This window comes from Lethenteron reissneri, chromosome 42, assembly GCF_015708825.2.
Source record: "Lethenteron reissneri isolate LAM-NWPU_2019-01 chromosome 42, ASM1570882v1, whole genome shotgun sequence".
Lineage (NCBI taxonomy): Eukaryota > Metazoa > Chordata > Hyperoartia > Petromyzontiformes > Petromyzontidae > Lethenteron > Lethenteron reissneri.
The window spans coordinates 5,326,293-5,340,865 of NC_083820.1; the positions used below are offsets into that span (position 1 = coordinate 5,326,293).

Here is a 14,573-nt window from a genome sequence, read left to right on the forward strand (position 1 = left end):
CTGTAATGTAGTCCAGCAAGCAGACTTCTTTCATATCTGTAGATGAGTGTCACTCATACGTGAGATTCTCTCTGGGTACTCTGGTACCTTTGCGAAAAATATATTATCAGGACCCTCAACAAAAAGGGGTCTGAAAGCCAAAATTACTTTTGGAAATTAAAATAAGCACCAAGCTTGTCAGGTCTCAGAAGCACTGTTTTACGTCTTGGGGTGTAAATCAGGGCTTTTCCATGTGTTGTAGGCCAGGTCACCAGGAGATTGTGTAGAGGCCTTCCACATTAAATGTTTTAGCAAAACATCCCACGACAGAATTCCGTATAAAGGCTTGATCTCACACGTGTGGTTTTCCCAGATAATCTTCACTATAAAATGTAATCATTTGAGAAAAATGTAACCAAGACAAAGTTAAAGAATCAGATTTTATTTTAGCTTCACCATACTTAAATACCAAACAGCAGACGGCATCTTGCGTGATTACCAACTTTTTGAAGAAAACCAGAATTTTTCAATATGTGGATACATGAATACAAGGTCAGAAAAGCTGGCAGCTTCAGAAGTGATACAGAAACAACTGCCACTCAAAACCTAAAAGAAAACATGGACATATCCAAAAAAAATGCAGACTTCACTTGTTAAAGAGATTAATTAACATACTCGAGCCTATAGGGGTTCCTGAGGGCATGGAATGCCCCTTCAAAGTTTATTGAGGCCACATTTAACAGAAGCCGGGGAACGTTCAGAGCGACATCTGCTCAAATAAAATCTCAGGGACCCCCACCTCCCGAGATATACATCCAGTAAACAGCTCCTGAAACACAGGAACAAAAAAAGCAAACGTAAATAGAACGAACCAGAACGCAAAAGCCCCACTTTTATTGAAAGTAACCTTCTGTGGAAGTGTATTTTCTACACTCCACCCCCCAACATAACAGCAGGGCTGTTTAAAGCAGATTACAAGGACATATAGATGAAGTGCCCCACCATCTGGAAACACTTGAGCACTGCAACGTATCCAGTGCAAGCGTGAGCAGACCCACGCTACAAAATGATAGCCATGCTTCTTTATGTACACTTCAAAAAATACTTTTCTAATGCAATCGGGGAATGGGCGATTTTACTCCACTGTAGGTGATGGCAACAATATTTCAATAAAAATCGATTCTAATGATAAACGCATCAATGGTGTGCGCAAGAATCAACTAGTGTATTTATGGTTTAGGCACATTACAATATATGCAAATGTTAAATTGGCCAAGTGAACAACTATAGGCATAACAAGATTAATAATTACTAACAAAATAATCGATGTTTGATTCAAACCATGGTCCAAAGTCGTGACAAGTCATCGCGTGGAATCGAAACATGCCCACTACCAATTAAAAATAAAGGTATCCTTGCACACGTTAGGCAAAGTCACAAATGCTTATGTACACTACTAAAAATACTCTCGGATTGTACGTGAGAGAAGGGGGCGATTTTAATTAACTGTGGGTGAAGGCATATTTTATATTCGAAGAATCCCGTGTGGAGGTCCGATTAACTGAGCATATTTAATTTTGCGTGAAAAAAATATTTTGAGAAACCCTACACATGTTAAAATGCACACCGAGTGGCGAAGCAAATGCCAAACGGTGTGCACGATAAACAATGAGAGTCGCCACAGCAAAGCTGATAGAACCAAACAAAAAATAATTAAAGGCTGCGATGGACATCGCCTTCATTGGAAACACCCACATTTCACGAGTCCAATCTAACTCACGTAAAGGCCTAAAACCACAACCCTCCATAATTAAATTAAAGGAAATACTTTCATTAGGCTTAAAATGCGATGTTTCCTCTATCCGATCACATGTCCACTCGGGACACCGGGGACGCTGCCGATTGCTCGATTATTAAAACGCGCAGTGGGGCCCAGTGGTCAACCTGGGCCTAGCGGGTGCACGGCCATTGGGTGTTAACATTGCTTTGTTTGCAGAGACCTTCAGTTACGCAACCCTTGTACGATGGAGACCAATCATTACATTCGCAAATGCACCTCGCTCCCACGGGGGAAATGGGTCGCAAGGGTAGAGCCAGCCAATAGCGGCACCGTTTATATTTACACTTTCGACATGTACGAGACCTGCGCGAATGGCGAGTTTGCCTGCACGTAACCTTCATTAGGCTCACAACACAAATGCAGCGAGTACTCTCACACCAGGTGAGACGCACGATTCCAAACTCACTAAGGATTTGGTCAAACCAGTCTAAACAAATTGAAAGACTGAAGCTTTCCTGGTTAAATTAATGTTTATGGAAAGATTTAAAAACAAAGCTGTGAATGAACCTGTTGTGCAGGGTACCCCCAACATCCTCCTTTGAGTCGAAACCATGAATAACACCCTCTGGTGGTCTGCACAAAAGCCAGCTTTCATCACAAGAGTGACTCCTCATGTGCACTTTAAATCTGAATCTGTGTGGTTAAACAAGCTATGAAATTCTGAGTAAAGGGCATGCTCATTCTATACTACAGCTTGAGATTTTTAATGAGCAGCTGTGAGTGCTTGTGTATGTGTCTGTGTGTAAATCCATTTGTGGCAAGCGGGAGTAGTGGTCAGTGTGCTGCACTACGAACTCAGCGACACGAGTTCGATTCCTGCTCAATGGCCAACACCAGTGATGGATATCTGAACAGGTCCTGGGACTCCCCAAGGTCGACTCACCCCAAAATGAGTAAATGGTGCAATGTGTAACCATTTCCACTGGGGAGACAAAAGCCAATTGGGCGTGGTGCTGACCACCCACCCTCTTGTGCCCCGTTAACAGCGCTTGCCCCAAAAGTCTGTTCAGGCTATAAGGGGGATCAACACTGTCTTTATTGTATTTGTAAGGGTGGTTTCAAAATGGTCTAAGGGAACCTAACCTGACAACTGCAGTGGTGATTACCACCATTGTGTTAAATGGAGGCTGTATGAGAGCATGTGCGATTGTCTGTGTGCACAAGTGGCTGTGCATGTTCAGTATGTGTGGTGTAGGCATACAAGTAAGCACTTGTGTATGCGTTCATGTAAATGTGTGTTTATGTTAATGGCTAGCAGGGAAGGGGACATGCGGGTTGGTGCATGTGAGCTTGTGTCCGTTTACAAGACTGTACGTATCCAAGTGTGAACAGCAAGGGGTAACGGGGACATAGCAAAGGTGTACGATTATGTGTGTATCCATCCTTTAAGCAAGAGACGTGAGCACTTGTTTGCATCCATCAGTATGAATGTCCAGCGTAAGTATGCAGCAAGACACGAAGGGACGTACAGGGCAAGTGTGTTTGTGTGTATGCGAGAGGAAACATACGGCTCTTATGCGAGTAGCTTCATTTGTGAAAGTGGTTGTGTTCATGTATAGCTTGCGTGCACAGCGAGGTACAAAGGAAACAGGACGAGACCCCGTGATTGTGTGTGAATATGAAAGTGACAGTATGGCTCTTGTTCTACACGTATATTAACCTGCGAGTAGGTATTACGTGTGTGTATGCGTGTGTGTGTGTGCGCAGCCAGGGATGGGGGCACGTACGGATGAGGGGGGGCGGGGGGGGAGAGCATGTGGTCATCACGCCTGCACATCCTCCAGCTCTGGGGGCATGGGCTGCTTGGGGTGCTTGCTCTCAAAATGCTGCTTGTAGGTCTTGGGGTCCGGCATCTGAGTCTGCAACAACCACAAGTGAAAAAGTGGCAGCACAGCAGAGGATTATTGATCTGTCCGGAGCTTTGACTTATGCCCTAATGTTGAGTGGTTTCTCCACACAGCCCAGTTCCTCCAGTAAAACCAAACATTCACGAATATAATTGGCCAAAAATCCCAATACAGCACCCTCCTGAAAAAGTCAGAAGCTTTCACGAGTGCTCTGAGAGCACTTTTATTCAACTTACAGAACGTTGAAGTGTTTATTCTCATTAACAAACCTGCAAACTTGGGCAGGACAGCCCGGTATACAGCCCTGCACATAGCTACAAGACCACACCTGCTCCTTTTTTTTTTTAAACAAAAGTGCCCTCTATGCACCCCTTGTTGAGAGGCAGCCCCTCAGGGTCGGCAAAGACATCATCACAACATGGATGCCACCATACTGTCATCACCAACACCCTTCTGCCAGATGCTGCAGTTGTTACAAAGTCGACATCTGACTGTCTCCTACTTATAATAGGTGCTGTGCCCATGTTTACTAGGGCCCAGACTCTCCAATAGGCTTGTCATAATTGACCCGCACCCCCAAGTACCAATACAATGGCACGTTTCAGGGTTGAGATTCAACTAAGGAATACATCATTTTTGTCTCACGTTTGACATCGTTTGTATTTTCCGTCTCAATTGCTTACTTACGTCAATGTAAATTAGCGGTAAGTTGTATAAAATGTAAATAATAGATTTTTATTACATGCACAATACCAAGCCCAAGGATGAAATTTGATCAATGAATGGCTGCCCTGCTACAAGCCCACTCACTACCATTTCCCAATCTCAATTTCAACAAAGGGTGGTGATGGTTGTTTGCACGATGGTGGCAATGGTTACCAGTGTTGGTTGTGATGGTGGGAGTGATGGTAATGGTGGTGATGTGGTGATTGTGCTGGGTTGTAGTTGGTGGTTGTTGCGGTGCCAAGCCCAGGGCGCATGGCCTCACCTTGCAGATGCCGCACGTGTGCACGAGCGCCATCTTGGCGGCGCTCTTCTGGTCGTGTCCCTTGGCTTTCTTGGCGTCGGCCGCCCTCTTCGCCGCTTTCTGCTGAGACTGTATCTTCTGCTGGCCCCGAGCCATTACTGCAGCACACGCAAGCACACCACCACACACCAAACGTATATAGACTGATTGAACCCTACACATTGCCCATATCACACCCATAACACAATATTTGGACCATATTTAATCTGACAGCAGTTTATTGCCTGTGGCCACATGGTATGACCAACAGAGGTGGCTCTATCAACTTACCAAGGTGGTAAATGGCAATCAAATACCAACTTCTGGGGTCTCGAGGGTGGGGTGTTGAGGGGGGGTGAGTGGGGAAGGGGCATGAGCAGTGAATGCCCCCCCCATTGCATCAACCTTGGATGTGCCAATGATGGTTGGCACCATACATGCCTACTCATATGTGCAACCCTCAATCCCTAAGATGCCGCACTGCACCAGTAACTCATGATGCAGAGTTCATCACGTGACCAATTACTCGCAAGCGGCCAAACCACAGACCGGTATTACAGCGACAGTATGGGAGTGCACAAAACCACATGCAGACTAGAAAAAAAGAGTCACCATTTTAAAACCACAAGATGTCGTCAATGACAGAACACCAGTTGGGTGCTAGGGTCATGGCCCCGGTAAGAAAATATGCAGAAAAATGTCAAAATGACCCCTCATGTGAGGGCACCCACATCACCATTGCAACAGACACCCTGCAGAATAGCTGGACTCCCCAGTGCAGATAAAACAAGCAGCAGACCAGAAAACTATTATCTTACAAGCACACACCTAAGCCATGCATTCTGGGATGTGCAAGTTTGAGGCTTTGATGAGAAAAACACTTTAAAGTTACAGTCAGACGCTCCACAACTCACTCACAATGTATTAAAACTAGGCATGCAAAAAGACACGAAATAACATTGATTATATGCTTGATATGTGCAATGATTTGTGCATGACCATCGAAATATTTCAATGAAATTACAATTCATGACAAATCATTCATCTCATTCCAACATGAGTTGGAAGCTTCATTACCCATCACAGCAAGCTTTGTGCTCATATTGGACAGTCCAGGACATAGCCTAGGCATGTCCTTACAAGCAAAAAGCAGTTGGTGACTTTGGGTTGCATCTTTTAAATGTTGCCGTGGCATAATGGTTATCAGAATGGACAAGCAATCCAAATTAACAGTTTTATTATGCACCAGTTTAGTACATCAGCCAGTAAAGTCACGTAGAAGGGAAGTAATAAAATAATAAAAATTAAACATAATAAAACAATTCTCACGACGTTTCGGCCACAACGCAAGCAGCCGTCCTCAGGTGAAAACCAGGTCCGTCGAGGCGACAGAGTCTGAATGAAACAGCACACGAGCTTGGAGCATATATATAAGCTGGGCGCATTGACAAAGGAATTTGCATATCAAAAGGAATTTAGCATATTTATGGGAAATGCAGGAATGTGATTAGTACTGCATATGCATGTGCATTATGCAGGATTAACAGCATCAAAGGGAGCTGCAGTTACTGCTGCTGCAGCAGTTGCTGCTGCTGCAGTTTCTGCTGCTGCTGCAGTTGCTGCTGCTGCTGCAGTTGCTGCTGCTGCTGCAGTTGCTGCTGCTGCAGCAACTGCAACTGCAGCAGCAACTGCAACTGCAGCAGCAGCAGAAACTGCAGCAGCAGCAGAAACTGCAGCAGCAGCAGAAACTGCAGCAGCAGCAGCAACTGCAGCAGCAGCAGCAACTGCTGCAGCAGCAGCAACTGCTGCAGCAGCAGCAACTGCTGCAGCAGCAGCAACTGCTGCAGCAGCAGTAACTGCTGCAGCAGCAGTAACTGCAGCTCCCTTTGATGCTGTTAATCCTGCATAATGCACATGCATATGCAGTACTAATCACATTCCTGCATTTCCCATAAATATGCTAAATTCCTTTTGATATGCAAATTCCTTTGTCAATGCGCCCAGCTTATATATATGCTCCAAGCTCGTGTGCTGTTTCATTCAGACTCTGTCGCCTCGACGGACCTGGTTTTCACCTGAGGACGGCTGCTTGCGTTGTGGCCGAAACGTCGTGAGAATTGTTTTATTATGTTTTATTTTTATTATTTTATTACTTCCCTTCTACGTGACTTTACCGAAAGAACCAAGAAGATTAATCCCTGCAGTCACGAAAGCTTTAAATCGAAAAAAAAAAATCAGCCAGTAACTTACGATAGGTTAGTGCAGGAAACGTGGAGAGCAGAGTGGTTAGTGTGCTGCGCTACAAACCCGGCGACCCAGGTTTGATTCCCGCTTCAACGACCACCACCAATGACGATTATCCTAACCAGTCCTGGGCCTCCTCTAGGACGACTCCATCTCAAATGAGTACCTGGTGCAGTGTTTTAACAATCGCCACGAGAGAGACAATGGAGACTGGTGTGGTGATGGTCACCTACTCATGTACTATGCCCAGCCTTCATTAGGTGCTTACCAACCGCAATTGTTCCAACAGTCTCTAAAGGCTACACTTTTGTAGGCAGCAACATCTATTCCAAGATGTCTGGCTGAGATGTTATAGTAGGCCACATACCCCTCAGTGGAGGTTTCTGCAGCACCCTCTAGTGCAGGCACTTCCACAAGCAGTGGTGACAGCAAGCAATCGCAGGGCTACATCTTTAACCCTCAAACAGACAATGAAATGCTGCAATCTCATGAGAGCGGCTGCTTGAAAGACACCACAATTGCCCAACGTGAACAGGAAATCCCACCGTGCCAGGCACAGGCTCATCAGTGGGACGGCAAACCGGCGCAGAAATACGTCTGCGCTTTTTAATTGTATGCGCTCGAGTGTGTCTATGGCTGCCTCGTCTCGCTAGCCTTCACACAATTGTTATAGGCTGGTACCTGCAGCGGAGACAAAAAAAAGTGCTTTTTTAGCAAAACACCAGCAGCGAGTTTAAAGGTCAAGAAAGGACGCTTCACATATCCGTTATGGGTCACTGGTTTAAAAACTGGGTTTAATATATATCCAAAGTATATTTCGTCTCGATAGCATAAACTGACCTCAATGATTAATGAGTTTCATGAGCAAAGATGTAATAATTATAGCTCTATCACAATTATTTTCTGTTAAAGAACAAAATGTTATGACCGTGGGCCAGAAAGCGTTTCTATATTTCTGTCACAATTCACTGCAAACGTTGACAATTCGAGAAGGACCAAACCCACGTCATGCAAAAAATTTGGCTAAACGACGCCACAGCATGCATCCGTTGAATGATAAATAGAAATACAGTACTGGAGAGAACGGCCAGGGCAAGTCAGCCATGCAAACACAATCCCACAATTTAAACGGAACTACTGTGGATTCATTCAACACAACCGTTGGTATTTACATTGTATGGAAGCTCCAGAACAAAAATAAAAACACTTTCATGCCATAACTGGCCAGACTCCAGTCAAGATCACCTCCATTCAGGCCCAACTTCTTTGAATAAAATCCTGTAAGGAGTGCATGTTATAACATTACTCCAAAAAACGTATTTATGTTGACTAGGCCTCATTTGACAGACTTCGGATCTCAAGGCGGCATACTACTGTTTAAAGCACAAAAGCTCTCCCTATCGTTCAGAACGCAGAGTTGAGGGTCTCATTCACAACACGGACGCTCATCTCTGCACGACCACAGGCCCCCACCTCCAGCTCGCAAGATTCGAAGCGTGCGTCACCACCACCGCATCTGGTCACTTAAACAGCATGTGGCAGCAGTCACTATTACATAAAATCGAAAACAGACAGACAAATGAACGTTACAGGAAGCAGCCTGTAAGGATTTCTGTCATCATGGCCATTTTAAACATGGCCACATCCCCAACCAGGTCACCGTTTAATTTTTATAACCGACTGATACCACTTCATCGATATTGTGCCAGAGACGCTTACAATTCCAATAATGCCCTTCCACAGCATCTTGGGTCACCAGAGTGCCTTTTGCAAGAGGCAATACATCTCCAAATATGATTGTAATTTTACATAGCTTTATGAGGTGCATTGCGTAGTAAGTCATGTGACATTAATAACATACTCTTTGGTTTTTTCGGCAAAGTCACGTAGGTAAAAAATTAAAATAAATTAAATCACGACGTTCTGGAGGCAACACGAGCTTCCGTCTTCAGGTGGAACCGTCACAGTAGTTTTGCTGAAGACGGAAGCTCGTGTTGCCTCCAAAACGTCGTGATTTAATTTATTTACATTTTTTACCTACGTGACTTTACCGAAAAAACCAAAGAGTATGAATCCTTGCAGTCACGAAAACTTCAAATCTAGAATTAATAAGCATTCAAATCCCTCCTAATTTCCTCAGTCTGTTACAAAGAACCAACGAAGGACCTAGTCTTAACAGTCTGGACCCAAGGGACTTTGCTTGGAGATGTGCTCATGTATATAATTGTTTTCCCGGCTTCCTGCGAATACAATAGTGCCCTGCCAGCCTAGATTATTCGCATCACTTACAAGGCCGGGGAACAAGAGACTGTGCATAAATAACATGGCTCAACTTGAGGGACCCAATGGTGGGTAACAACGAACTCGCGAGATGTTATCTCCTTCGCCTGGATGCAGGAGGTCGTGCGTTTGATACCGATATATTTGGATTTTTCATGTTCTCCCGATGGTCACGTATTTTTTAAGCCACATCTGGTGGCTGAAAAAACTTCACGGTCAGAATATTGAGTCGGCAACACTCAGACCTTGGGTTAGAATGTGGGTTTCAGCCACCTGTGTTTATTTGTGATATGGCTTAACAGTAGCATGGTCAGCACTTGTTTCAGACCACCCTAGCTCTTACGGCAGGTGTATTTACCATAAAATATGCGTCGTGTGTTTAACAGTGAATATTACAAAGAACTCGTGAACTCATCCTAAAAGAGTAGATGGCTTTGCACAATAAGAATGGTGAAAATACCAAGTGTGTTTCATTATTAAAAACTGGGTTCTCCAAGTGCAGGGAGCGGACAAGCTCACTAATGTGCAAATAACTAATTACATTAAATTTGGGTTTTAACGTAATAGAAATACATTTTAGAAAATACTTTTTAAAAGTTGTTTAACTTATGAAACATTATATGTAACCATACGTGGAAAAGTTTACTATCTAGTACTTGGGATAGAGGGGATTTCAGAAGCAGTTCGGAATCCTAATTCCGTTATCATTCTCTGACATATGTTTGCACTACTCCAAGCATTCCAAATGGATTGTGTCGCTTGAAGAACTGAAATAAGATTGAAAAGACAAAACTTTTAAACCAGAAAAGAGCATGCATATGCACGAATTCTGGAACGCTATCCAACATGCGTTTGTTATTGCAAATAATCGACTAGCAATAACATTACATTACAAGCGCGTAACAAGATGTCGCACGATACAGGACGTAAACATTTGATTCCCACAGAAAAAGCACCGTCTGCTACGACATCGCCTTGGCCGAAAAGGCTGTTCCGTTTTACACTTGATTTGTTTTTTTTGCACCGTGTTTTTGGAAGACCTTTGACCAATGTTACTAGCTTTAAATATGGGAAATCCCTAACACCATAACGTCATCCTAACACTTTGCTCATATTGGATCGTCTTTACGCGATGCCGCACTACAGGATGAAGTAAAACACATAACCCGTAAAAAGAAATACCACAGATAGTTAAAATTTAATAATAATTCCTAGGACTCGAATACATTGTTGTGAATCGGGTTTTAAGCTGCTAAACTAATACATTTGTGCCTAGTTAACTACGGTGATGACCACACTATACAAGGAACGACAGTGCATGGATTATAAGTGACATTACCTGTATCGTATTTTCTGTGCAAAACACCATCCTAAATACGGCCAAAACAAATGTCAAGGCAACTCGACGGTCTAGTTAAGTAGACTAATTTGGCCTTGCCCGTGTCTCTCTTGCGTGGCCATTGAAGAGGTCTGCCGAACCGGCTCTGCCACACAGCCATACCCAATCGAACCTGGGCCACAGCACGGAAAACGTCACTTACGATTTCGCAAAAAGTCCGGCTGCAATTCTTGATCGATGTTCTCATCGGAGAACACTGATCACACGCCGGGCAATTGTAACGTACGCTCTCAGCTATTACTAGGAATTACATCAGCACGCCCACTGCATTAGCCAATCACCTGCCAGAAAGTCAACCCCCATGCAGCATGGCCGGCGTGACCTCACCCATGCAGAATGGCGTGAGAGGCGTCATTTACCCTCCATGAACTTAAGCCGGTTCCGTGTGCAAGCTTTATTACCGTTGACGTCATCATAGCTGCCAACCCTTCCGGGTTGCCCGTATTCTTGTACGGGGAAATTTAGTTCAGTTCCATACGGCGTACAACCGTTTCAATAGGGCGATTTTTTTGGGTTATTTGTTGTGTTTTTACCTTGTGATGGGACTTTGTAGGAGATGTATAAGGGCACGGTGACCAATAAGGTGTGAATTGGTATGTAATAAGGTAGGCACTGATAAGGGGTTGACAGGTATACATAATTAACGTCTTCAATTATGTACTCATTTTATCACGATGTAATGTTACCGAAAGAACCCAAGAGTATGTAATGATCGTTATTGGTTATAATAGACTTACGAGTGGGCCAGAAAAATAGCAAGATTTCACTTAAAGTAAACACACGCAACTCCCTTACTTTTACTCAGGGATGTCACAAGTCGTTCTATATTTTGGCCCCAGCTGCTCTGTATTCTTAGCAGTTAGGAACTCATATTCTTGGTTCTTTCGGTAAAGTCGCGTAGAAGGGAAATAATAAAATTATAAAACAATAAAATTCTCACGACGTATCGACTGCTGTGGATTTCACACCTGATGATTGCTTGTGTTGCAGTCGAAACGTCGTGAGAATTGTATTGTTTTATTTGTATTATTTTATTATTTCCCTTCTACGTGACTTTACCGAAAGAACCAAGAAGATGTACAGATGTTGTACAGTACAGCTCTTAGTTACATTCACAGCGACAATGGTCACAAGAATATGAATCCCTGCAGTCACGAAAGCTTCAAATCAAAAGTTAGGAACGCGTTGTCACAACAGAGCATGTTTGTTTAAAAAAAAGGTACACACGGTCTGCGTTCAAAATAAAGTATTTTGCTCGTAATAAACCTCTCGTCAACACGCAGACTACATCATAAACAATTGCTCCTCGTGGTTAAGTATTGCTCAACGTCCCGGAATATCATTATTGCCACATCAAGTTTTATCAACAGCACTCAGAACGAAACCCATCGACAAATGCCCGAGGCCTGTTATCATTCGCGTTCAATGTTATCGCCCGAGTATCCCAGAGCAGAGCTAACGGGGCCTAATTAACACTGAACCTTAATGGACTTCGGTGGAGATGCCCCAAGCTCACGCAGAATCTGCCACGAGTAACCCAGATGGCCGCAACAACTGGTGACTTTAAATTTCGATTTAAAGCTTTCGTGACTGCCGGGATTCATCTTCTTGGTTCTTTCGGTAAAGTCACGTAGAAGGGAAATAATAAAATAATAAAACAGTGATAATTGTATTTCATTATGTTTTATTTTTATTATTTCCCTACTACGTGACTTTACCGAAAGAACCAAGAAGATGAACTGGTGACTTCACTCGACTCGTGCGGACAAGTCGGCTGTACAGCAACACACGGGGCACCACTTTAAATGCCGTTAAGGGAGCCGCCCCCCCGCCACCACCACAACATTCCATGGGTTACCATATCCACGATCGTGTCAAGGTGTACACACGACGAATATCCGGGGCCCCGTCGCAGGAACGGGGAGAATCTCACCACGGTATCGACCACCGAGCAACCCGACCCACGCCGCGAGGAATCGATTCCTTTTAAATCGATTTGCGACAAACCGCCACGGACCGGAATAAACCAGCACGAGAATCGAATCGGGAACCAGGGAGAGATACACTAGAATCGATCCGCGGTGATATCTAAAACGAAAGGAATCAACAGCGGAAGCAATCGAATCACCGTTAGTACGGCACGCTTCGATTCCTTACGAATCGATTCCTAACGCCGCTTTTGTCTTTTTTCTCTTCTTAAAACGAACGGCCACGCGTGTCCACAACCCGCGCCCTCGAGTCCGCGTGCGAATTAACAAAGCAACTCAAAAGCGACGGCAGCAGCAGCAGCGACGACGACAACAACAGCCGCGACGAGATGCGAAGCCGCCACCATCACCGCAGCCATTACCGCCCCCCAACCCCACGTCCCTCAACTCTCCCTCACAACGCGACGCGATAAATCAAACAAAGCCGGACCTCTCTTACGCGGGCGGGCGGGCGGGCGGCGAGTGGTCCCTGCTGCACCGTGAGGCGGCTTGTGTGAGCGAGAGAGGAGCGTACCGCGACTTTGTCCGCTCGCTACAACACCGACACTGGAGATGGGGGGAGGAGGCCTTCCCGCGCGGACTCACCAATGCCGTGACGTCACCACCACCACCACCCCTGACCCCGCCCTTCGCACCCAACGGGCCACGCCTTTTTCGTCGCCTTATATGGAGTTAAGTGGGTGGGGGGGGGCGATGTAATTGGGTAAGAGCCAATCACAGCGGGTTATATCGCCCCGCCCCCTTCTCCTGGATCAACGCCCTCATTTCCTTTTATGGGCAAACGGACCAAAGGCGTCACGCGGGCAGGACTCCTCCCTCGCAAGGCCACGTGATTGGTAAGAACCAATCACAGCGGGTTATACCGCCCTCGTCTCTTGGATCCACGCCCTCATTTCCTTTTATGGGCAAACGGACCAATGGCGTCACGCGGGCCCGACTCCTCCCTCGCAAGGCCACGTGATTGGTAAGAGCCATTCACAGCGGGTTATACCGCCCCCTTCTCCTGGATCCACGCCCTCATTTCCTTTTATGGGCAAACGGACCAAAGACATCACGCGGGCCGGACTTATACTATTTGGTTCTTTCGGTAAAGTCGCGTCGTTAGAAATAAAATAAAACAAATCACGACGTTTCAGTCGCAACACAAGCAATCGTTATCAGGAGGGACAGACACAGCAAGAAAAAACTGCTGAAATAGCAGTTTTCGTGACTGCAGGAATTAATATTCTTTGGGTCTTTCGTTAAAAGAAAATAACAAACTACCACGTTTTCACTTCCTGATGACGAACGCTTGTGTTGCGATGGAAACGTTGTAGTTTGTTATTTTCTGTGAACTTATCTACGTGACTTTACCTAAAGACCCAAAGAATAACTTAACATGGCCGCCCCCAGGGGTCCGCCATGTGCCGACTATCGCGCAGCTGATTGGCTGAGAGGACTCACGTGACCCGTTGGGCGACGACTCGTGGAATGATAACACGTGGAGCCGGTTGTTATTTTGCAAGACGTCTCTGGTGGGTGTGGAAGGTTTAGGCCAAAACACAATTGAGAGGCCCTCGTTTTGAGCTCCCTCCGAGTGGAGGAACTTTTCGCCAGCGGTCGCATGAGCGAGCAATTGCAGGGCTGCGCTTTTACAGCAGGTGCACACAAACCCTGTGAGGGACGAAGCATTAGCACTCTTAAAACGTGTACTGTATTGTAACTTGTGCTAATATACTCTTTGGGACTTTCAGTAAAGTCACGTAGATAGAATAATAAAAATGTTATTGTAAAACAAACTTTATACGGTATATTTTACAAAAAATCCATATTTTTCACCACTAACTCATATCAATGACAAGTGTGATTAAAAGATATCGGAATTTCGATTAACTTTTTAAATTGATAGTCTCCGAATAAACGGCATCGACGATACATGCTGGTTGATATATTGATTTACAACCCTTGATCGGCCCAGTGCCGATTGAGGGATACCCTACGCCGGCTTTCA

The 14,573-nt window shown here is 44.9% G+C and overlaps 1 protein-coding gene across 6 annotated transcripts; it reads right to left on the minus strand.

The window, feature by feature from the left end:
• Positions 1 to 405: 405 nt before the first annotated feature.
• ZNF706 (zinc finger protein 706) lies at positions 406 to 13,189 on the minus strand. Of its 6 annotated transcripts, none has more exons than XM_061568762.1 (4): positions 13,169 to 13,189; positions 4,655 to 4,791; positions 3,547 to 3,678; positions 406 to 808 (listed from the first exon to the last, which is right to left on the minus strand). In XM_061568762.1, the coding sequence occupies exons 2-3, from the start codon at positions 4,787 to 4,789 to the stop codon at positions 3,583 to 3,585; spliced, it is 231 nt and encodes a 76-aa protein (XP_061424746.1). In that variant the 5' UTR covers positions 4,790 to 4,791; positions 13,169 to 13,189; the 3' UTR covers positions 406 to 808; positions 3,547 to 3,582. The 6 variants fall into 6 exon arrangements, with proteins under 6 accessions (XP_061424746.1, XP_061424742.1, XP_061424741.1 ...); XM_061568758.1 differs by lacking the exon at positions 13,169 to 13,189 and adding an exon at positions 13,023 to 13,162; XM_061568757.1 differs by lacking the exon at positions 13,169 to 13,189 and adding an exon at positions 13,014 to 13,162.
• Positions 13,190 to 14,573: the final 1,384 nt, after the last annotated feature.